Below are 22,325 nucleotides of genomic sequence, written 5' to 3' on the forward strand. Positions count from 1 at the left end.
TGCCCCCCTCCAACCCCTCCCCCCCCCGACCTTGTTATAGCCCAATACCTGCTCTCCCACCCTCAGCCTGTTTTGACTGCACCAGAAACCGAAACTTCACGTCATGAACCAACCGGACCTGAGCCTGGAGTGTTTAGGGAAACCGAAACTAGAGCGTGAGAGATCCGGAGAGCGCTGGGGGGTGTTGCTGACACTGTGCCCGGTTGCTGTAGTGCAGCCAGTGGCTCTGGGACGATGCTGAGCGGCGCGATGTGCCCCCTCTGCCTGGATTGCTACCGGAACCCAGTGAAGAGCCCGTGCGGCCACAGTTTCTGCAGGGGCTGCCTGCTTCAGGGTCAGGGTCAGGGTCAGGGTCAGCTGCTCTGCCCCCAGTGTCAGCAGGAGTTCACCCAGGCCAGCGTCCGCCCTGCCAGGAGCCTCAGGAGGAAAGCAGAAAGGGCTCGGATACAGCTCAGCCGCCTGACCGAGGACCAGGCTCCATCAGCGGCACAGGGAGCGGGCGGCTGCAGCGTCCAATCGAGCAGTTCCATGAAGGAGGTGGCCGGGCTCTATAAGGTAAGGAGGAGGGAGACAAGTCACACACACTCAGAGAGAGAGAGAGAGCGAGAGAGAGGTGCAGAGTGACATCCACCTGAAAGGAAGGAAGAAAGAAAGGGAGAAATGGGCAAGTTTAAGGCGAGGGAAATCAGGAGAGAGAGAAAACAACGGATGTCTGAAATAAATCAGGGAACGAGAGATGAGGGGAGGAAATGAAAGGGGAAACAAATGAGCAAGAAACAAGAATTTCGAGCAAATCGAGAGAGAGAGAGAGAAACAAGTATAGGATTGCAAGACAGTAGGGAGAAAGTAAACGAGAGAAATCATTGTACCAGGGAATAAAAGTACACAGAGTGAGTGAGAGAGAAATATTTCGAGGAAGTAAAGGAGAGAAATAATTGTGTGAGAGAAAGTTGAGAAAAAGAGATGATTGTGAGAGAGAGAAATGGTTGTGTGCGAGAGACAAAGTTGAAAGGGAGAAACTTTCGACTAAAAAAGGTCGAGAGAGAGAGAGAGAAAAAGTCATGAGTGAGGTGACGTAGAAAATAAAGAGGGAAACGGAATAAAATGCTAAAAAAAAAAGGTAGGAGAAAGAAAACAGCATTTGAAATGAGTCTGCTCCCGAGCTCGGTGTCAGGTGAAAAAAGCCAGGTTTGACTCTGAGGGCCCCACTGCCTTCTCCCGCCATTGCAACAACATCCCGTCTGACTGCGTTCGTTCGTTTTGATCCAGGAGATGCTGAGGAATAAACTGGGTTCCCTTCAGAAACAGAAGGAGCACCTTGACCAGTGCCGAGGCGTAGAGGCAGCCAACCGGGTGGAACTGAAGGTGAGATGTTGCACTCTGCTTGGGGCAAGTCCAACCGATGGCTGCATGCCCGGACTTCCCTCCAGACCAATGTCCAGCCACATGAGGCTCCCCGGTCGAACTGAGTATCTAAAATGACTGAATGTCCAGAAACAACACTGTCCGTTTTGTGTCCCCATGACCCCAGAGGTACAAGATACGACAGGATGAAATCCGGCTTCAACCGATCTGTCTTTGTTATTTAAGCAGTTGGTGTCTCGCTGGAACTGCCTACTTGTTTCAGTGAGACTGAGAGAAAGTGAAGATTGCAGATGCTGGAGGTTAGAGTTGAAAAGTGTGGACGCTGGAAAAGCACAGCAGGGCAGGCAGCATCCCAGGAGCAAGAGAATTGACGTTTCGGGCAAAAGCCCTTCATCAGGAATGTCACATTGCCTGTGCGGACTCTCTTGCTCCTGGGATGCTGCCTGACCTGCTGTGCTTTTCCAGCGTCCACACTTTTCAACTCTAACCTCCAGCATCTGCAATCTTCACTTTCTCTCAGTCTCACTGAAACAAGTAGGCAGTGCTGGGTTGACGTGGTAGCGCAGTGGCGTTTATCTCCAGACTATTAATCCGGAGACCCTGCTATTGTCCTGGGAACTAGGGTTCAAATCCCACTACAGGCAGCTGGTGGGATTTTAAATCAATTAAAAATCGAAATTAAGAGTCTAATGATGACCATGAATCCACTGTCAATTGTCAGTAAAGCCCATATGGCTCACTAATGTTCTTTCGGGAAGAAAATGGTTGCTCAGTGACGCACTACTGTCTCACAGCGCCAGGATCCGGGTTCAATTCCCACCTCTGGCAACTGTCTGTGCGGAGTTTGCACATTCTCCCCGTGTCTGTGTGGGTTTCCTCTGGGTGCTTTGGTTTCCTCCCACAGTCCAAAGATGTGCAGGTTAGGTGAATTGGCCATGCTAAATTGCCCGTAGTGTTAGAGGAATGGGCCTGGGTGGGTTGCTGTTGAGAGGGTCGGTGTGGACTTGTTGGGCCGAAGGGCCTGTTTCCACACTGTAGGGAATCTAATATCCTTCCGACAGGAAGGAGACCAGAATTGCACGCTATATTCCAAAAGTGGCATATCCACATACTTGAAAACAGTTCAAAGAGGCATCATGAAGCTGTTTCCTGGGTTGAGGTGTTGACTTCTGAGAGGAGGTTGACCAGTTTGGACCGATACTGATGTGAGATTGGAAGAATAGGAGGTGATCTTATCGACAATGTAAGATTCTGAGAGGGCTTGACAGGGCAGATGCTGAGGAGGAGAAACTAAGAGGCGCAGTTTAAAAACATGGAGGAACGGATTGAGATGGCGATGAGGAGGGAACATTTTTCTCAGAGGGTCGTTAATGTTCTGATGTGACACAGAGGCGCAGCACAACACATCACAGTAAAACTAAATCCTTCAAAGACTCTCAAAATTGACCCCGTGGTTTCTAACTAGACGAACCAATGCCAGACTTGGAGAATAAACAATCCTCAGCACCTGTCTGTAACTTAAACAAAAGTCTCAGCAATTTATTAGCAATGTAGTCACTTCAGCAGAATTAAAATTAAACAACAAAGTTTTTTTTTAGATTTAGATTACAGTGTGGAAACAGGCCCTTCGGCCCAACAAGTCCACACCAACCCTCTGAACAGCAACCCACCCAGACCCCGAAGCGAAGCCCACCCATACCCCTACGTTTACCCCTTACCTAACACTACAGGCAATTTAGTATGGCCAATTCACCTGACCCTGCACATCTTTGGATGGTGGGAGGAAACCGGAGCACCCGGAGGAAACCCACGCAGACACGGGGAGAACGTGCAAACTCCACACAGTCAGTCGCCTGAGGCGGGAATTGAACCCGGGTCTTAGGCGCTGTGAGGCAGCAGTGCTAACCACTGTGCCACCGTGCCTCTGCTTGAAACCAAAAAATCAGCTCCATTCACACAAAAGACAACCTCAAACAAACACAGTTGAGCAATTTCTCTATCCAGTGGAGACTGGATCTTCGGAGCTGAGTTCAATTTTTTGATTGCGGGATTTGAGGAAGAGAGGAAAATGGAGTCCAGCCACAACCAATCCATGATCTTGTTGAACAGCTGAACAGACCTGATGGGCTGAATGGCCTACTCCTAGCCCTAGCTGTTATGATCAAATAAAGGCTTTTAAAGTCTCAACAGGTTTTGTTCGGGTCGGTAAAAAGCAAAGGGCGATGAATGTGAGTTGGTCACCAAGAACTATCTGTGGGTCAACCCACAGCAGGTGGACTGCAGCAGTTCAAGAAGGCAATTCACCACCACTTTCTCAAGGGCAACTAGGGATGGGTAAGAAATGCTGGGCACAGCCAGTGATACCCGCATCCCAAAAATGAATAAATAAAAAAAAAAATCCAATAGAGAATCATTCTTTACCCAGGGAGTGGCGAGAATGAGTAGTCGCAACCAAAAGGAGTGGGTGAAGCAGATAACTGTATTTAATGTAGAAGATGATAAAGACGGATTGGAAAAAGAGATCTGGCCAATGCTGGATGTAAAGTGGTCAGGTAAATATTACATCATGTAATGTGGCAGGTAAATATTACGTAATGTCTGTGAGACTCTGTACCGCTGTGTCCCTATTTTATCCCCTTGAGTATTTACAGAGCCATGTGTCCAGTGTTTGACCTTAGAGTGTTCTTATGGAAGAGGAGACCATTCAGCCTGTCAGATCTGTGAGGGTTCTTTGTCAGAATCAAGCAATTGCAGAAACTCGGGATTTTATGAAGCAGAACATAAGGTCTAGGAGCAGGAGGAGGCAATTCAGCCCTTTGAGCCTGATATCACCTTGGCTTCAACTCCACATTCCTGTCCCCTCTCCATGACCCTTCAACCCTATTAAGTATTAAAAATCTGTCTATCTCCTCCTTAAGTTTACTCAATATGCCAGCACAGTCTGGGGCAGTAAATTCAAGATTCGTGGCCTTTTGAGAGAAGTAATTTCCCCTCAGATTTTAATTCTGCTACCCGTTAGCCTAAAACGATGACCTCCCTTTCTAGAATGCCCCGTGTGAGGAAACATCCTTTATGTGTCTACCTTGTCAATCCCCTTTAGTATTTTATATTCCTCAATTAGATCTCCAGTCATTCTTCGAAACTCTAGACAGTGTCGGCCTAAACTGATCAATCTCTCTTCGTAGCTCAAACCCCTCATCTCTGGAATCAATCTAGTGAACCTCAATGCAACTGTGTCCCTCCTCAAGGGACCAGAATTGGATACAATACTCCAGCAGCAGTCTCACTAATGCCGTGTACAGCTGCAGCAATGCTTTCCTGTTTTTACACTCTATTTCTTTAGCAATAAATGTCAATAAAGGAGGCTATTCAATCTTTCATATCTGCGGCAGGTCTCCAGATGAACGTCAAAACTTGCTGTGATTCTCCTGCCTTTTCTGTGTAACCTTACACATTATTCTCTCAAACAGCTCAATTGAATTGTATCACACTCTGGGCAAGTGCATTCTGGGATTGGACCACGCATTGCGTGAAAGGGTGGTCAAATCTCATTGCATCTTTTTCAAGTCATGTCAAATCTCGGCCTTCTCATTCTTGATTTTATTTTTAAGAGCAAGCCAGTTTCTCCCTATCAACTCAACTCCAGCCCCCTCATGATTTTGAAAATGTCTCTATCAGATCACCTTTTTTCACTTCAAGGAAGTCATCTCAACCACTCCAATCTATTCCGTTGACTAAATTCTCTTCCACGGTCTCTCCAATGCACTCCTATCTTTAATATTGCCCAGAACTGTATACAATGCTCTATTAGAAAGCCCATATCCTTTTTTTGGCATTTTTGATTCTTTATGTCCTATTTGCTGTAAGCAATAAAGTCAAAGACTTTATTGGTTGTTGGCCAGTTGCTCTGTGCCACCTACAAACAAATGAAGTTAACCAGAGAAGGCAAATAGATGAGCAACAATTTCTGAAAAGCCAAAAGGATCATCTCAGTGCAGCCTGCTGACTTGGGCCATTGAACTGCCTTCTCCGCCTTTCCCTCCAGCCATAACACCAATGTTTTGTTTTTTTTCCATCTGTCTATGTTTATACGTATAGATTAGGTGGAGGATTTCAAGTCTGGGGGCATATTTTTAAGGTGAGAGGAGAAAGATTTAGAAAAGACATGAGGGGCAATTTTTTGATACAGAGTAGTTAATGTGTGGAATGAACTTCCAGAGGGAGTGATGGATGCGGGTACAATTACAATGTTTAGAAGTCATTTGGATAAGTACATGAATAAGAAATGTTTGGAGGGATATGGGCCAAATGCAGGCAGATGCGACTGAGAAAGTCGATAGCCTTAAATCCTTAAACATTTAGACTAAAATGTAATGTTGAATTATAGAACACATTTGCTGCACATTAGAAAACAGACAGGGAAGGTCGGGCCACGAGAAAAGGGGGAACCCAAGGTATGCAGAAGGTAAAAATATCTGTGCTCACCAAGTGGTAACAGGATGGTCTAAGGCAATTAAGAACATTTGCCTTAACATCAGTTAATCTGTATAAACAGGACACCAAGTGATAACATGCATGGCAGTTCCCTTGTGAAATTAATGAGCGTTTGATTCTGACCCTGAAATGAAACTTGGCACTATCAAAAGCCTTGTAATTGGCGATCAGGTCCTGTTAGTTATAATGGATTCTTATTACCCCTTGCAAGCCAGGCAGACACAGAGGGAAAAACATCTTTGCTGTTAACAAGACCCTGACTTGAGAGTTCAAAAGGACACTAGAGAGAGAGAGAGAGAGAGACCATCTTAGTGCTGAGGCTGCTGAAGCCAGTAGAAAATTAACTCTTAGTGCTTACCTGCTATGGATTGAACTGAATTGCATTTTTGAGACTTTATGATTATATTGAGTAGCCATTACCGATTATTAAATACAAACTCTGTAAAAAGTAATATTGATGAAGCTTTAACTTACTTGCTGTTCTAGCAGACTATTCTACAGACCTTGCAGACTGCCCCACTGTCAATTCTAACTAATCAGATCTTATGTCTTATTTGAATTTGAATCACAACACTGAAAAGAAAGCATGTTTAATTCAAAGAATCAGTTTAAGTGCGACCTCACGGTAACATCTCACCCTCAGGTACAGAATGATTCAGTGCTTAAAAAGCAGGAGTCTGCTCCGAGTTTAAAAATTATTCTAGGCCTAACATTGAAGAGATTCTGACACAATCTGTCAGGAAGCCATGTTGTGGTCAAAAGCTTGTCCTCCTTCCTGTTGTAAAACAACTGTATCTGACATGTGAGCTGTGCCAAGTTATTTTATGAATTCTCCAATTAGCTCAGACCGATACTTTTTTATGATAGGAACTTATCTTGCCAGCAGACCCCTACCTCGGCTGGTAACGTTTCTCCCATCTGATGAATGGCTTAGAGCCTGTAGGAATGATTAGTCAATTAACTTTTCTTCCTTACGAATTATTGTCTTTAACTGTCATCTGTCTAATTAAGAACATGCAATGTTTTTGTAAACTTTTGCATAAAGAAAGCCACTTTGTATCAGGACATCAGAGTAGCCTGCTCGGGCTCTTCAAGAGCTGATAGCCTACTCTCCTGGGTTATTAGAACCTAGCTAGTTTAGCTTATTGGTATCAGTGTTATGTTGTAACAGTGATGCTATTGGTAAATAAAGGGGATAACTAAAATTAAACTAAACTGTCTGTGAGAGGTTTTTATCTTCCAGACTTCCAAAGAGTACGATCTCCGGGATGAACCAAGAGAGAGGCTTACAGGTCTGGGTCCACAAGGGATTCCCAGGGCTATCCCAAATCTGTACTTTAACACGAGTAGTTTGATTTGGGAGTGTGTGTGTGTTCGTTCATTTAAGGGGGTTAGAATTCAACAGTGTGTAGTTTGACAGTTCACCTGCAGTTAGAAGCTATTTATTTGCAATTAATGTTATTAAGCATAGAGACCTGGTTCATGCCTTTGTCAATCTCTGTCTTAAAAGACAGATAAATCGAGGTAGTTTGCATATTTTAATAAAATCTTCCACTTTTGTGATGACTCCAGGAGCATCGGGGACTGATATCCAGCATTCTACATGCTCCTTTTTCCCCTTCCCAATCTTCCCTCAGTGCTCTGCAGAAATCCATGTTAAGTACCCAGTCCTGACTGTCTTCAAACTGTTTGTGCTCATTGTCACATGGCTACCCCGTGCTTGAGCTCACTGAATGTACCCATCATGTACAATTACGAGAATGCATCACCGTCATCATATCTTTACATTCCTCTTAGTTCCAGTACTTGTCGCAAAAACGTCTTTAATTTCCCAAATTTCCCTGTTCAACAGAGTGGTCAGGATGGGAAACTTGTTGCCACTCAGAATAGTGGGGCTGAACAGAGTAGGTGCGTTTAAGGGGAAGCTGGGTAAACACATAAGGGAGAAAAATATAAAAGAGTATGTTAAGTTGGAGACACTCGTAAATGTGGGCGCAGACTTGCTTCAGTGTTGCAGTCAAAGACACCCCAATGCTATTTGATCATGATGGGAGACTGTTTATCTTCCCCAGAAATATGTCAAAGATCTCCGGGAGAATATCACCTCGGAGTTTGCGGAATTGCAGCAGTTTCTCAGGAGAGAAGAGGCCACCTTGTTAGCGAGACTGGAAGAAAAGCAGAAGCTGGTGTCACGAGAAATAGAGGACAATATGATAAAGATTTCGCGAGACTTGGCCTCCATTAATCAAACGATAAGCAAAGTAGAGAGCTTGCTGGATCTGCAAGAGATGGAACTGCTGCAGGTAATCACCTCCCTCCATTGTAGACTAGACACGGACGTGCAGACGCTGGAGAACTGAAACGGAAACAGAAATTGCCGGAGAAACTCAGCAGGTCTGCACTGGTTTAGTTTGGGATTGTGGTCAGCGTGCAGTGGATGGACCAAAGGGTCTGTTTCTGTGCTACATGACTATGATTATGATTAAATGCAGCATCTATGGAGAGAAAGCAGAGTTAAATTGGGTAGAACCGGTTCTGATGAAAGGTCACTGGACTCGAAACATTAACTCTGTTTCTCTTTCTGCAGACAATGCCAGACCTACTTTGTAAATGACCTGCTAATCGCAACTCTCAAGTGGTAGAAACCAAACTGCCAGATCTGATAATGCAGCATGATCAAACCCACAGTTAACCTGACTCCTGCCACTGCACTTACCTCTGACTCAGAGATTAGTGGGTTCAAATTCCGCATCAGGGACTTGAGTTTGCAATGGTTGAGGCTTCAGTGAAAGCCCTGGGTGGTGGTGGGAGTTGGGGAATGGTGGTTGGCATTACCTTTCAAGTGAACTATATTCATAGAGTTAGACATCACGGAAACAGCCCCTTCGGTCCAACCAGTCCATGTCGAACATAATCCCAAACAGTTACTAATCCCACCTGCCTGCTCCTGGCCCATATCCCTCCAAACCTTTCGCAATCATGTACTTATGTCTTTTAAATGTTGTAACTGTGCTCACGTCCACCACTTCCTCAGGAAGTTCATGCCACACGCAAACCACCCTCTGTGTAAACAATTTCTCCCACCTGCCTTTTTTGTTTAAATCTCTCTCCAATCGCCTTAAAAGTGTGTTCCCTAGTCTTGAAATTCCTCCATCCTCAGGATAACACAACTACCATTAACCCTATCTGTACCCCTCATGGACCTGTTTAAGGTCACCTCCTACGGTCCAGTGAAAAAAGTCCCAGCCTACCCAACCTTTCTTTCCAACTCAGACCTTCCAAACCCAGCAACATCCTGGCAAACTTCCTCTGAACTCTTCGAGGAGAAAGTGAGGACTGCAGATGCTGGGGATCAGAGCTTAAAAATGTGTTGCCGGAAAAGCGCAGCAAGTCAGGCAGCATCCAAGGAACAGGAGAATCGACGTTTCGGGCATAAGCCCTTCTTAGGAACAGGAGAATCGACGTTTCGGGCATAAGCCCTTCTTCAGGAATCATTCCTGAAGAAGGGCTTATGCCCGAAACGTCGATTCTCCTGTTCCTTGGATGCTGCCTGACCTGCTGTGCTTTTCCGGCAACACATTTTCAGCTTCCTCTGAACTCTCTCCGGCTTAAAACTCTAGGTCCTGTCTGCACCATTTCTCAAGAGAACAGTGAAACCGCCTGTCGTGGGGTTTTGAAAGACCTCTTCGGACACTTGGCCAGTATTTCTCTGTTATTTGTTATTTTAAGTTCCGTTGAAAGGTTGCATTTCCAACCTGTTAGATCAGATTCTCTCTCAGTGAAAGGCTGAGAGACTTGAACCTGTTCTCATTGACAAGAAGAAGGCTAAGAGGGGATTTGATAGAGACATACATATGATCAGAGGATTAGATAGGGTAGACAGTGAAAGACTTTTTCCTAGGATGATGATGTCATCTTGTACGAGAGGGCAAATTGAGGGGTGATAGATTTAAAGCAGACGTTAGAGGCAGGTTCTTTACGCAGAGAGTGGTAAGGGCGTGGAATGCCCTACCTGCTAATGTAGTCAACTCAGCCACATTAGGGAGATTTAAACAATCCTTAGATAAGCACATGGATGATTTTGGGATAGTGTAGGTGGACGAGCAGAATATAATTCACAGGTCGGCGCAACATCGAGGGCTGAAGGACCTGTTCTGCGCTGTATTGTTCTATGTTCTATGATATGGCCAAGCCTCACTCACGTCTCCGTTTTTGTTTCAGGTTTTCAGCATCTGCAGTATTTCACTTGGTGTTTGTGGCTACTGCACTTGAACTTTTCAAACTGTGTTCACACTGCAGCAGGCCGGGATCTCCAGCCTCGTGATAACTGTTAAACTAAATTGAAAAGGGAAATGCTGGTGATGTCAGTGAGTTAGCAATTCTAGGCTAATTGGCCAAGAGTCAGGGGTTCAAGTCACATGAAACATCAACATCCAGTCAATGAAATCTTTTATTGAGAGCTAACGGCACTCTGATAGTTGTCACCAATTGTTTATTGTAAAACAAAACCCATCCGGTCATCTTAGGGATCCTGACCTGGCCTTACCAGGCCCCAGTTCAAGGAAGGGTTCGCCAATGCTGATCTTGCTACCGAAGTCCACATCCCGTGAATGAGTTCAGGGAGTTATGTTTATTTATTTCTCACCCGTCCGTGAGATGGGGATATTGCTACACATTCTTTTTGTCAATATTTGCTGCAGTTCGGAGGGTCGGTGGAGTTGTTTCACTCAGACGCTGGCTCGGGCATCAGCGGTGAGTCCACAGGCAGGTGAGAGGGGCACTGTGTACAGGGGAGAAAAAGCCAACCTGGGGAGGTGGGGGGTGTTGGGAGAGAGACTCCGTGTTGCCAGGGGTGGGGTGGGTGTGGTGGGAAGGTGTTGGGGCGCTGGGGGCATGGACCGGTGGCAGAGGTTTTTAGCAGGTGAATGATAGATAAAGGCAGAAGAAGGTCTGTGATAGAGTGGAAGACATTAGAGGTCAATCATATTAGGGTAGGTGGGACAGGGCCAAATGGAGTGATAATGGGAGGGTGGGGGAGGAGCGAATAAGGTGTTACAACCCCTGGTGTTTGGAAGGGTGTGTGTGTTGGATTAGATTAGATTAGATTAAATTCCCTACAGTGTGGAAACAGGTCCTTCAGCCCAACAAGCCCACACCAACCCTCCAAACTGTAACTCACCCAGATCCATTTCCCTCTGACTAATGCGCCTAACACTATGGACAATTTAGCATGGCCAATTCACCTGGCCTGCACATCTTTGGACTGTGGGAGTAAATGGAGAATGTATCCCAATGGTGGGAGGGGGACGTGAGCACCCTTGCCACCCCCTCAAACCCACCCCGTCTCCTCACTCCACACCCCCTCCATTACCCCTGACCACTCACTGTCCCCTTGCTGAACCTCGGTTCAATATTGTGGCTCTTCTCTGAGCATGTGCAGCCCTGCCTGCGACGGCAACTAGATTCCACGTGATGTGGCGCACGAGTGTGTTTCACGATTAGCACGCGTGTGCAGTGGGGCTCATGGTTCCAGGTGGCAGCAGACACTGCCAGTGGGTTTGTCCGAAGGAGGGGTGAATGGCGGAATAATGGGCTGGCAGCTCAGAACAAAAATAATGGGGGGAAAACTGAGCAGAAGACCAAAACTTCCAGTGACTAAAGAGATGGAATGGGGGAAGGGTTTTGAGAAACATGTCAGCCAGGATGGAATGGTGGAGCTGACTCGATGGGTTGAATGGCCAAATTCTGCTCCTATATCTAACGGTGATGAAACTGTTGACCTCAAAGCTGAGTCTGGAAAGCTGTGAAGTACTTCCTTGAAAGATTACTTGGGTGGCACAGTGGCTCAGTGGTTAGCCCTGTTGCCTCACAGCACCAGGGACCCGGGTTCGATTCCAGCCTCGGGTGACTGTCTGTGTGGAGTTTGCACATTCTCCCTGTGTCTGTGTGGGTTTCCTCCCACAATCCAAAGATGTGTAGGACAGGTGAAATGGTCATGCTAAGTTGTCCATAGTGTTAAGTTCATTAGTCAGGGATAATTATAGGATGGGGGAAATGGGTCTGGCTGGGTTACTCTTCAGAAGGTTGGTGTGGATTTGTTGGGCCAAAGGGCCTGTTTCCACGCTGTAGGGTATCTTTAAAAAAAAGAGTTCCTTGAGTATCCATTGAACTCTGTTGGGACATTGAGGGAGGGTAAGGAATGAGAGTGGGAGCAAGATGGGGAATTAAAATGTCAAGTGAGCAGAAGCCTGGGTTCAGTCTTGCAGAGTGAACAGAGGTGTTTATTTCAGAATTCCAGTATGTGCAGGAGTTTGCTTCCACTTGGAATAGAATAGAACAGCAATATAAGCCACGTGTATTTTTACAAAAATAATAAGTGAATGGTTTTATAAGTTGACATAACACAGCACCTAACTTAATGACAGAGGTCATAAGTAAGAAGAACGAGAAAGGAAAAGTTCAATGGACAGCTCCTGTGTTCAGGACGCTGAAGTTGCCACACTGGGTGGGCCCATGCCGAGATGAGACCTTCCTACCGGGAATGGACATCAACCCTGGGCTGCTGGAATATACCTGGAAGCTGTCGAAGATGGAGCAAGATGTCCACTCCAGGCCGAGACCACACCCTCCCCCTCCCCAGACAAGATCGCCCCCACCAGGCCTACACCACCATTTCAGGCCTATTGGAAGGCAGTTCATCGCTGGGCCTGGGCTAGGAGTCAGCTCCACCATTCCATCATGGCTGACATGACAAAACCCTTCCCCCATTCCATCTCTTTAGTCACGCCATCTACCAAAGTTATTAAAAGAAACTTCAGTCCCATAATAAAAACAGAAACATTAAAACAAAAGCACAGAAAGAAAAGAAGAAATCGAGCATGCAGAGCAGACGTGCTCCTGGGCTGAGGAATCCGCACGTTGTGCTGCTACCTCTTGATAAAAAAGGAATATTACACAAGAGGGAGCCATGGTGTCAAGGTCTTTTTAAAATCTTGCATTCGCTAATCAGGACAAACACACAACACTGCCTAAGTTCAAACAGTTACACCTTGCTAACCAACCCCCACACCCTTTTCTCCTGCAGTGAAAATTGCTGGGTCTGTCGGATATTAGGAATTCTTGTGTCTGTCCTGATAAGCTGGAGAGGAACAGCTTCAGCAATACTTTCACCTTTCACAGGTGATATTTTATTTCCTAGTGATCCAGGCTTAGGGTTAAACCAGACGTTAGAGAACTCCTCTCCTCCTTATATCACTGCCGCAGTTTACATCTCATCCAAAAAGGCAGTGCTTCTAACAGTGCAGCACTACCTCAGCGCTGTATCAGCAAGCCAACCCAAATTATCCGTTCAAAGCCGTGGAATTCAATCCAAACCTACTGACTGGGAGGAGGCAGTGCTGCCCACCCAGCCATGACTGACAACTCAGAAGGGATGCAAACATAGAGGCATAAGGTGATTTGGGGGCAGTAGTCTATCCTGGGTGATATCAGAGCAACCACCCTTTATACACCTTTATGCTATCTACAGTATTGCACAAGCTGTTTTGCACATATTGCACAAAGTCAGAATAATTCCCAATGAGGAATTGAGGTTAGCTGTTCATTAGCAATCAGTTACTATCTACTGATGTTTCGGAACAAAGGGAGCAGGTTAGAGTAATTACTGACAATTAGTTACTGAAAGGGTCACAGTTGATATAGAGGGAGAAAATGATATAATGTTTCGACTTGATGATTTGACACCAGACATAGTGATTTCTGGTGTCAAACCATCAAGCTGAAACATTATATCATTTTCTCCCCCCATATAAACTGTGACTCTTTCAGTAATTAATTTTCAGTATTTAGCCTAATCTGCTAAAAATGTCAACTCTGCTTCTCTCCACAGAAGCTGCCAGACCTGCTGAGCATTTTCAGTTTGTTTTAATTCAAATTTTCAGGGTGTGCATGGTTTTATTTGTGCAGTGTGTGTGTTTCTGAGTGAACAGTCAATTCTGCGATAATGTATGTTTCTTCTTCAAGAATTGGCTTTAATGCATTTGAAAATTTTAGACCATTATTTGCAGAACACGAACTTTCCTTACCTGTATTAACTAATCCACGATTCCAGTTCTATTAGTTTAAGTGATTTTATGATTTTCTTATAACACGAGAATGGAACTATCACGTGATATCAGAACCGACTGTTATGTGCGTTTGTGTGAGTGCTTATGCACATTTATTTGTGTGTCTGTTTCTGTGCAAATGTTTGTGTGTGTGTATTTACTTGTGTGGGTGTGTGTCTGTATTTGTGTGTGTTTGTTTCTGTGTGTATTTGTTTTTGTGAGTGTATGTTTGTTTGTGTGTGTTGTCTCTTCTCTCTTATGAAAGTGTTATTCTGACATAAGTTTCTGTTTTCATTCTAGGATATGAGGTCCAATGTCAAATGGTATGAAATATTTTTCTGTGTACTGAACTGATCCATGCAACTCCATGACATCACCCTTTTCTATCTCTAAGACCTCCTCCAGCCCTCCCATTGCCTCAGATCTTTGCACTGTTCTGGCCTCATGCCTAATCCATCAGTCCCCTCGCCACCTAGACACTAATCTCTTACATTTGCTGCAAAACTGCTTGTCTCAACCTTTCTTCTATCCTTTAAGATGCTCCGTAAAACCATCACCTTTGACCAAGTTTAGTACCCTCCTGGTTGAACATCTTTTGAGGGCTTGATGTCAGGTTTTTCTCAATAACTAAGTTCTATTCACCCATCACCCCTGTATGGATGGTGGTGTAGTGGTATTGTCACTGGGTTAAGGCCAATGCTCTGGGAATATTGGTTTAAATCGCAGCTTGTGGAGTTTAAATTCAGTTAATCAATCTGGAATTGAAAGTGATGTGGGCATAATGCCATCATCAGTGGGGAGGCATGGTGGCTGAGTGGTTAGCACTGCTGCCTCATAGTACCAGGGCCCCAGGTTCGAATCCAGCCTCAGGTGACTGTCTGCGTGGAGTTTGCACATTCTCTGCATGGGTTTCCTCCGGGTGCTCTGGTTTCCTCCCCCAGTCCAAACATGTGCAGGTCAGGGTGAATTGGCCATACTAAATTGTCCTGTAACGTTAGATGCATTAGTCAGAGGGAAATGGGTCTGGGTGGGTTACTCTTTGGAGGGTCGGTGTGGACTGGTTTCCACACTGGTTTCGAAGGGCCAGTTTCCACACTGTAGGGAATCTAATCTAATAGTTATTTTAAAAGCCCATCTGGTTCACGAAAAGGAAATCTGCCCTCTGTGTGATTCCAGACCCACAGCAATGTGGTGAACTGTATGACAATTAATGTTGGGCAATAAGTGCTGGCCTTGCCAGTTTTCCCAGTCGGGAGAAAAAAAGTCTACACTGATTTCTGTAACTACCTCCAGCTCTGGGAACTAACCCTACTGTCTATCCACCCTAATACTCTCGCGTTGACAGTTGAACCTACGAAAGCTGACATTTTCAATTGAAATCTCTCCACCTCAGTGTCCCCCTGCAACTATAACCTATCAACCTTTAGTGACTTGATATAATACCCCTTTATGTGGACGGGTGTCAAATGTGCGATAATCACTACAGTGGAACACCGCGTTAAATTAAGGCGCTGCATAAATACAAGTTGTTGTTTCTCCAACGATTTGGGTAAACCCAGTTGAACGGGTGAGTCGAGCGGGCTGTGGATTGGCTGCTGACAAACGTGCTGGCCCTGCAGCGGTTTGGCTGATGGTGTGGAGTGGAGGGCAAGGGGTCACCCCTTTGAGGAAGCACTCTGCCCTAAGCTGATAAAGTGGACCCTTTCAGTCAGAGAGTCATAGAGGTGTACAGCACGGAAACAGACCCTTCAGTCCAACCCGTCCATGCCGACCAGATATCCCAACCCAATCTAGTCCCACTTGCCAGCACCCAGCCCATATCCCTCCAAACCCTTCCTAATCATATTCCTGAAGAAGTGCTTATGCCCGAAACATCGATTCTCCTGATGCTGCCTGACCTGCTGCGCTGTTCCAGCAACACATTTTCAGCTCTGATCTCCAGCATCTGCAGACCTCACTTTCTCCTTCCTATTCATATACCCATCCAAATGCCTTTTAAATGTTGCAATTGTACCAGCCTCCACCACATCCTCTGGCAGCTCATTCCATACAAGTACCACCCTCTGCGTGAAAACGTTGCCCCTTAGGTCTCTTTTATATCTTTCCCCTCTCACCCTAAACCTATGCCCTCTAGTTCTGGACTCCCCACCCCAGGGAAAAGACCTTTGTATTTACCTTACACCAGAGGCTTGTTGCACCCTCTGAGGGAGCCCAGGTACTGGGTGATGATGTTCCAGATGTTCCCTCATGTTGACCCAGGTATTCAAGAGCCAGATTGAGATCTGACTTGATAGAATGTTTACTGCATGGAAACAGGCCATTCAACCCTCCAAAAGGGTGATCCCACCCAGACCCACACCACCCCTATCTATCCATCCCTGTAAAGTTGCATTTCCCCATGGCAAATCCACCTAACCTCCACATTTTTTGGACTGCGGGAGGAAACCGGAGCACCCGCATGAAACCCACACAGACACAGGGAGAATGTACAAACTCCACACAGACAGTCATCCGAGGCTGGGATCGAACCTGGGTCCCTGGTGCTGTGAGGCAGCAGTGCTAACCACTGAGCCACCGTGCTGCTGTTGTCACATCCAAAGTGACAGCTGGCCTTTTATCTTTATTAAGATGGAGCTTCTCACCGGCTCACCAAAACTCATCGTGACAAATGTGCCTTAGAATGGCATGAGGATTGGTAAATATTTTTAACCGCGAAGAGCACGCACACATGAAATGTAGGGGAGCATGTGGACCACCAATTATAGACTGTCCTGCTGCATGATGCTTTCACTTACACCCAGAGTAAAGTTGGGGAAGGTTCCAAAACAGACAGACAGCCTGTGTTTCACACCAACTCGACAGCATGGATACATTTAACAGCTGCGCTTGGAAAATTAATCAATTTCCAATTTTCCCTCAGGTCTAGAATCGGATATCAGGGTCCCAAAACGCTTTCTGTTTCTCTGGCCCTGGGAGAGTTCAATGGGCCTCTGCAGTACGCAGTGTGGAGACGGATGCTGAAGGAAATCAAGACAGGTAACAACGGATCTCTATTCTTTCAGTGCCACAGGATTGGTGGAGGTGAGGGAGGGAAAACGCAGATTCAGATTAGACGAATGACTGTCAGTACTGTAGTGAAGGGATCTTGCATCATTTTAAAGAAATTGCCCGACCAGTTATCACACAGAATGCCAGGTTTAATTGTTAATTGTTGAATGTTGAAGGTTTGGCATCGATGGGAGGGAAACTTGGGTGGAGGGTGAGTCATAGAGTCATAGAGATGTACAGCACGGAAACAGACCCTTCGGTCCAACCTCTCCATGCCAATCAGATATCCCAACCCAATCTAGTCCCACCTTCCAGCACCCGGTCCATATCCCTCCAAACCCTTCCTATTCATATACCCATCCAAATGCCTCTTAAATGTTGCAATTGTACCAGCCTCCACCACATCCTCTGGCAGCTCATTCCATACACGTACCACCCTCTGTGTGAAAAAATTGCCCCTTAGTTCTCTTTTATATCTTTCCCCTCTCACCCTAAACCTATGCCCTCTAGTTCTGGGCTCCCCGACCACAGAGAAAAGACTTTGTCTATTTATCCTATTTCACAACATCTTTCCGATAGGAAGGAGACCAGAATTACACGCAATATTCCAACAGTGGCATAACCAATGTCCTGTACAGCCGCAACATGACCTCCCAACTCCTGTACTCAATACTCTGACCAATAAAGGAAAGCATACCAAACGCCGCCTTCACTATCCTATCTACCTGCAACTCCACTTTCAAGGAGGTATGAACCTGCACTCCAAGGTCTCTCTGTTCAGCAACACTCCCTAGGACCTTACCATTAAGTGTATAAGTGGGGAAAGTGAGGACTGCAGATGCTGGAGATCAGAGCTGAAAATGTGTTGCTGGAAAAGTGCAGCAGGTCAGGCAGCATCCAAGGAGCAGGAGAATCGACATTTTGGGCATGAGCCCTTCCTCAGGAAGGGCTTAATTGTATAAGTCCTGCTAAGATTTACTTTCCCAAAATGCAGCACCTCACATTTATCGGAATTAAACTCCATCTGCCACTTCTCAGCCCATTGGCCCATCTGGTCCAGATCCTGTTGTAATCTGAGGTAACCCTCTTCGCTGTCCACTACACCTCCAATTTTGGTGTCATCTGCAAACTTACTAACTGTACCTCTTCTGCTCGCATCCAAATCATTTATGTAAATGACAAAAAGTAGAGGGCCCAGCACCGATCCTTGTGGCACTCCACTGGTCACAGGCCTCAGTCTGAAAAACAACCCTCCACCACCACCCTCTGTCTTCTGCCTTTGAGCCAGTTCTGTATCCAAATCAAGACAGCATTGTGTTCACGTCTGCCTCCCAACTCTGACTTTCTCTCAAATTTAGAAGGTTAAGGGATGATTCGATCTTCAGGATATTAACAGGGAAAGACAGGATAGATAAAGATGAACTATTTCCACTGGTTGCACATTTTAGAACTAGTGGACATAGTCTGAAGAATATGTTCAGGAGAGATGTTAGTAAGCACTTCTACACACAATTTGGATATGTACTTGAATAAGGAATGTTTGGAGGAATATGGGCCAAGCACAGGCAGCTGGGATTAGTTTAGTTTGGGATTACAGTCATTGTGGACAGTCAGATCGAAGGGTCTGTTTGCGTGCTGTACGACTCGATGACAAAGGATGATCAATGGTTTGAATACCCTTCCTCAAATGGTGCTGATCGGTTATTAGTTTTACATTTGAGGTCGACGTTTTTTGTTAAGCAAAGGTGTGAAGGGAAATGACCCAATGGCAGGTATATGGAGGGAGGCTGCAGATCAGCTAGGATCTCGTTGAATGGCGGAACGGTCTGGAGGGGCTGAATGGCCTAATCCTGTTCCTAACCCATGGCTTCGGTTAAAATTGGACCCTAACATTTCCAGTTAAGGACAACAGATCTTATTCTCAGAAGGAAATCCATTGGGGTTCCTTGTTAAAAACTTCATAACCACCTTGACCACAAAGACAAATCTTTATCTGTTGATTTCATTGTAAAACAGCAATCAAACTTTCAAAATTGGGATCTGAACTCATCGGATCCCTACAGTGTGGAAGGAGGTCATTTGGCCCATTGAAGATCATCCCACCCAGATGCACCCCCTTACCCCATACCCCTGCAGTTCCCATGGCTAACCCACCTACCCTGCACTCTATGGGTAATTTAACATGACCAATCCACCTAACCTGCACACCGTTGGACTGTGGGAGGGAACCAAAGAACCCAGAGGAAACCCACGCAGACATAGGGAGAATGAGCAAACTCCACACAGACAGGGTGGAATGAAGGTCCCTGATGCTGTGGGGTAGCAGTGCTAATCACTGAGCCAACCTGCTGTTGTTCATATTGTGTGCTTAACATTCATTCCAAATATTGGCACTTTTCTGTTTATATTCACAGACATCATTGTCCAACTGTAAAATAAAAAATAGCACTGCTGTGAAAACCTATTGGTCATCAGTCCAGACACAAACCCTGTGCGTGACTAAGATCTGTGAAGATTTTAATTCAATCTTTTCAAAGTAGGAAGGAATTTCAAACACAGCCTAAATATGGATGACTCTGAACAGGAACTGGGAGTGTAAGGTGTTGCTGACTGCATTCGTGACAGGTTTAAGATCTCAGGGGACAACTGTGAGAGAGGCAGTTGTTTATCCAGTGGTCTGGGGAGTCAGTGCCTCTGTACCACACCCAATAATGGGCCAGTCGGTCCCGCATCACATTGCTGTGTTTGTGGAGAGCCCATCAAACGCAGACCACAATGCAAACAGGAGTAGGAGTAGGCCATTCAGCCCTTTGAGCTTGCTCTGCTGTTCAGCACAGTCATGGCTGATCAGCCAACTCAGTCCCCAGTTCCTGCTTTCTCCTTTGATCCCTTTAGCCCTATGAACTATATCTAACTCCTGAAACAAAAGCGAAGCTTGGCTTCAACTGCTTTCTGTGTCAGTGAATTCCACAGGCTTAATACTCTCTGGGTGAAGAAATCTCCCCTCATCTCAGTCCTCAATGGCCTCAGTCCCTGCGTCCTTAGACTGTGGTTCCTCAGTCTTCCGGAACACCCTTCCTACATTTACTCTGAGTTAGAACTTTAAAGATTTGTCGACTAAGTTGTTCCAATTGAACAACAGTTGGTACACTTAAAAAGAGGTAATTGATTCCCTGGGAGTGATTTGAGTTGCCCCAAGAATGTAAAAGGTGAATGTAAAAGCTGTTGCTTTCTATCCTGTAATATCTTAAGAGTTGTTCATTCAACACAGTTAGAGTGCTGAGATTGTGTTGCTGGAAAAGCACAGCAGGTCAGGCAACATCCAAGGAGCAGGAGAATCGACATTTTAGGGAATCCTGATGAAGGGTTTTTGCCCAAAACATCAATTCTCCTGCTCCTCAGATGCTGCCTGACCTGTTTGACTTTTCCAGCGCCACACTCTCGACTCTGATCTCCAGTATCCGCAGTCCCCACTTTCTCATAGTTAGAGTGCTGTAATAATACCCCATTGGGTGGCACATGAGGGCAGGAAGTTAGTTTGATGATGCATTTTCTGATCATGGACACACTGACAAACCTGGCATTTATTGTCCAATGCCGTACATCTGAGCATGGCCAGTTGACACCAGAAGGTAACAAACACACAGCATTGCTGGAGAAACTCAGCAGACCTAGCAGAAAGTGTGAAGATCAACTAGGAGAAAGTGAGGACTGCAGATGCTGGAGACGAGTTGAAAAATGTAGTGCTGGAAAAACACAGCAGGCCAGGCAGCATCTGAGGAGCAGGATTCCTGAAGAAGGGCTTATGCCTGAAACGTCGATTCTCCTGCTCCTCGGATGCTGCCTGGCCTGCTGTGTTTTTCCAGCACCACATTTTCCAACAGAAAGGGTGAAGAGAAAGGAACAGAGTGGGTTTCCTCCGGGTGCTCCGGTTTCCTCCCACGGTCCAAAAAATGTGTAGATTAGATGAATTGGCCATGTTAAATTGCCTGTAGTGTGAGGTGAAGGGGTAAATGTAGGGGTATGGGTCTGGATGGGTTGCACTTCGGCGGGTCGGTGTGGACTTGTTGGGCCGAAGGGCTTGTTTCCACACTGTAAGTAATCTAATCTAAAAAAAATGAATGTTTTCGGGTCCAGTATTTTAGGTTACTTAGATTGCCGTGGCCTTGGGTCACATATCAGCCAGTCTGGGTCAGGGTGGTAGGATTCATTCATTGAACACCGTTGGCCTTTTACAACAATCTTCAGAGTCACTTTTGCTAAAGACAGATCTTCACCTCCAACTTCCTTCAACCCCCGCTGAATAAGGATAGAATTCACGTTTTTCAAACTGTCCCGCTGGGATTTGAAATCATATCCCGTGGGCTTCAAATATAAAACCGATCGCTTGTTTACCATCCCACTCGACTCTCTTTCCTGTTGAAAGCTGAGGCCTTGTGGGTAACGGGTAAACTATTCACCGCTGTCGATCGCGCTGTCTGGGGCACAGTGCCTCGAGAGGTTGGGACCAATGCTTTGTGTCACTGTCATGTCAAACCACCGGAATAATCCAATTGTCACGCTTGATCGAGAGGGATGTGACTTGGGCCTTCCTCATGCATCCTTGTGTGCTCACAGACCAGAAATGAAGTGGTGGGTGGGTGGGGGCGCGATGTAGCCCTGGGCAGGCACACAAACCTGGTGCCATTGGTGTCCTATTCCAACCCCATCTCCTGGTGATATTTAGCTCAGTCTATTTTCGTGTCCACCACTAGAGGGCCTACACAGGAGGTTCACCAGGATGTCTCATTTTTTTAGGTTAGATTCCCGATGGTGTGGAAACAGGCCCTTCGGCCCAACAAATCCACACCAACACTCCGAAGGGTAACCCACCCAGACCCACTATCCTCTGACTAATGCACCTATCGCTAAGGGCAATTTAGCATGGCCAATTCACCTGACCCGCACATCTTTGGACTGTGGGAGGAAACCGGAGCACCCGGAGGAAACCCACGCAGACACAGGGAGAATGTGCAAACTCCACACAAAAAGTCGCCTGAGGCGGGAATTGAACCCGGGTCCCTGGCGCTGTGAGGCAGCAGTGCTAACCACTGTGCCACCGTGCTGCCCCAGATTGCCAGGGGATGGAGAAATTTTATTTTAACTGGGCTAGAAGGAGAGACCAGGCAGGCTTGGATTGTTTGCTTTAGACCGAAGGTAGGGGTGGGGGTGGTTGCGGGAACATGATTGAGGTGTGTGTGAGATGAGGAGGGGTATGGACAGGGAGAATAGAGAGCAGCTTGGTTGAGGGGTGAGTGAGGCGAGGTGGGTGAG

General features: G+C 46.0%; 1 protein-coding gene across 2 annotated transcripts in view; it reads left to right on the forward strand.

Moving 5' to 3' along the window:
- The first annotated feature begins 178 nt into the window (after positions 1 to 178).
- LOC122548158 (E3 ubiquitin-protein ligase TRIM39-like) overlaps positions 179 to 22,325 on the forward strand; it is a 23,798-nt gene continuing 1,651 nt past the window's right edge. The window contains exons 1-5 of one of the 2 annotated variants that reach the window (XM_043686711.1): positions 179 to 555; positions 1,270 to 1,365; positions 7,932 to 8,162; positions 14,265 to 14,287; positions 16,885 to 17,000. In XM_043686711.1, the coding sequence (XP_043542646.1) occupies positions 235 to 555; positions 1,270 to 1,365; positions 7,932 to 8,162; positions 14,265 to 14,287; positions 16,885 to 17,000 (787 nt within the window). In that variant the 5' untranslated portion in view covers positions 179 to 234. The remainder of the gene's footprint in view (positions 556 to 1,269; positions 1,366 to 7,931; positions 8,163 to 14,264; positions 14,288 to 16,884; positions 17,001 to 22,325) is intronic. The other variant, XM_043686712.1, reaches the window with a different exon arrangement.

This window comes from Chiloscyllium plagiosum, unplaced genomic scaffold, assembly GCF_004010195.1.
Source record: "Chiloscyllium plagiosum isolate BGI_BamShark_2017 unplaced genomic scaffold, ASM401019v2 scaf_11353, whole genome shotgun sequence".
NCBI lineage: Eukaryota > Metazoa > Chordata > Chondrichthyes > Orectolobiformes > Hemiscylliidae > Chiloscyllium > Chiloscyllium plagiosum.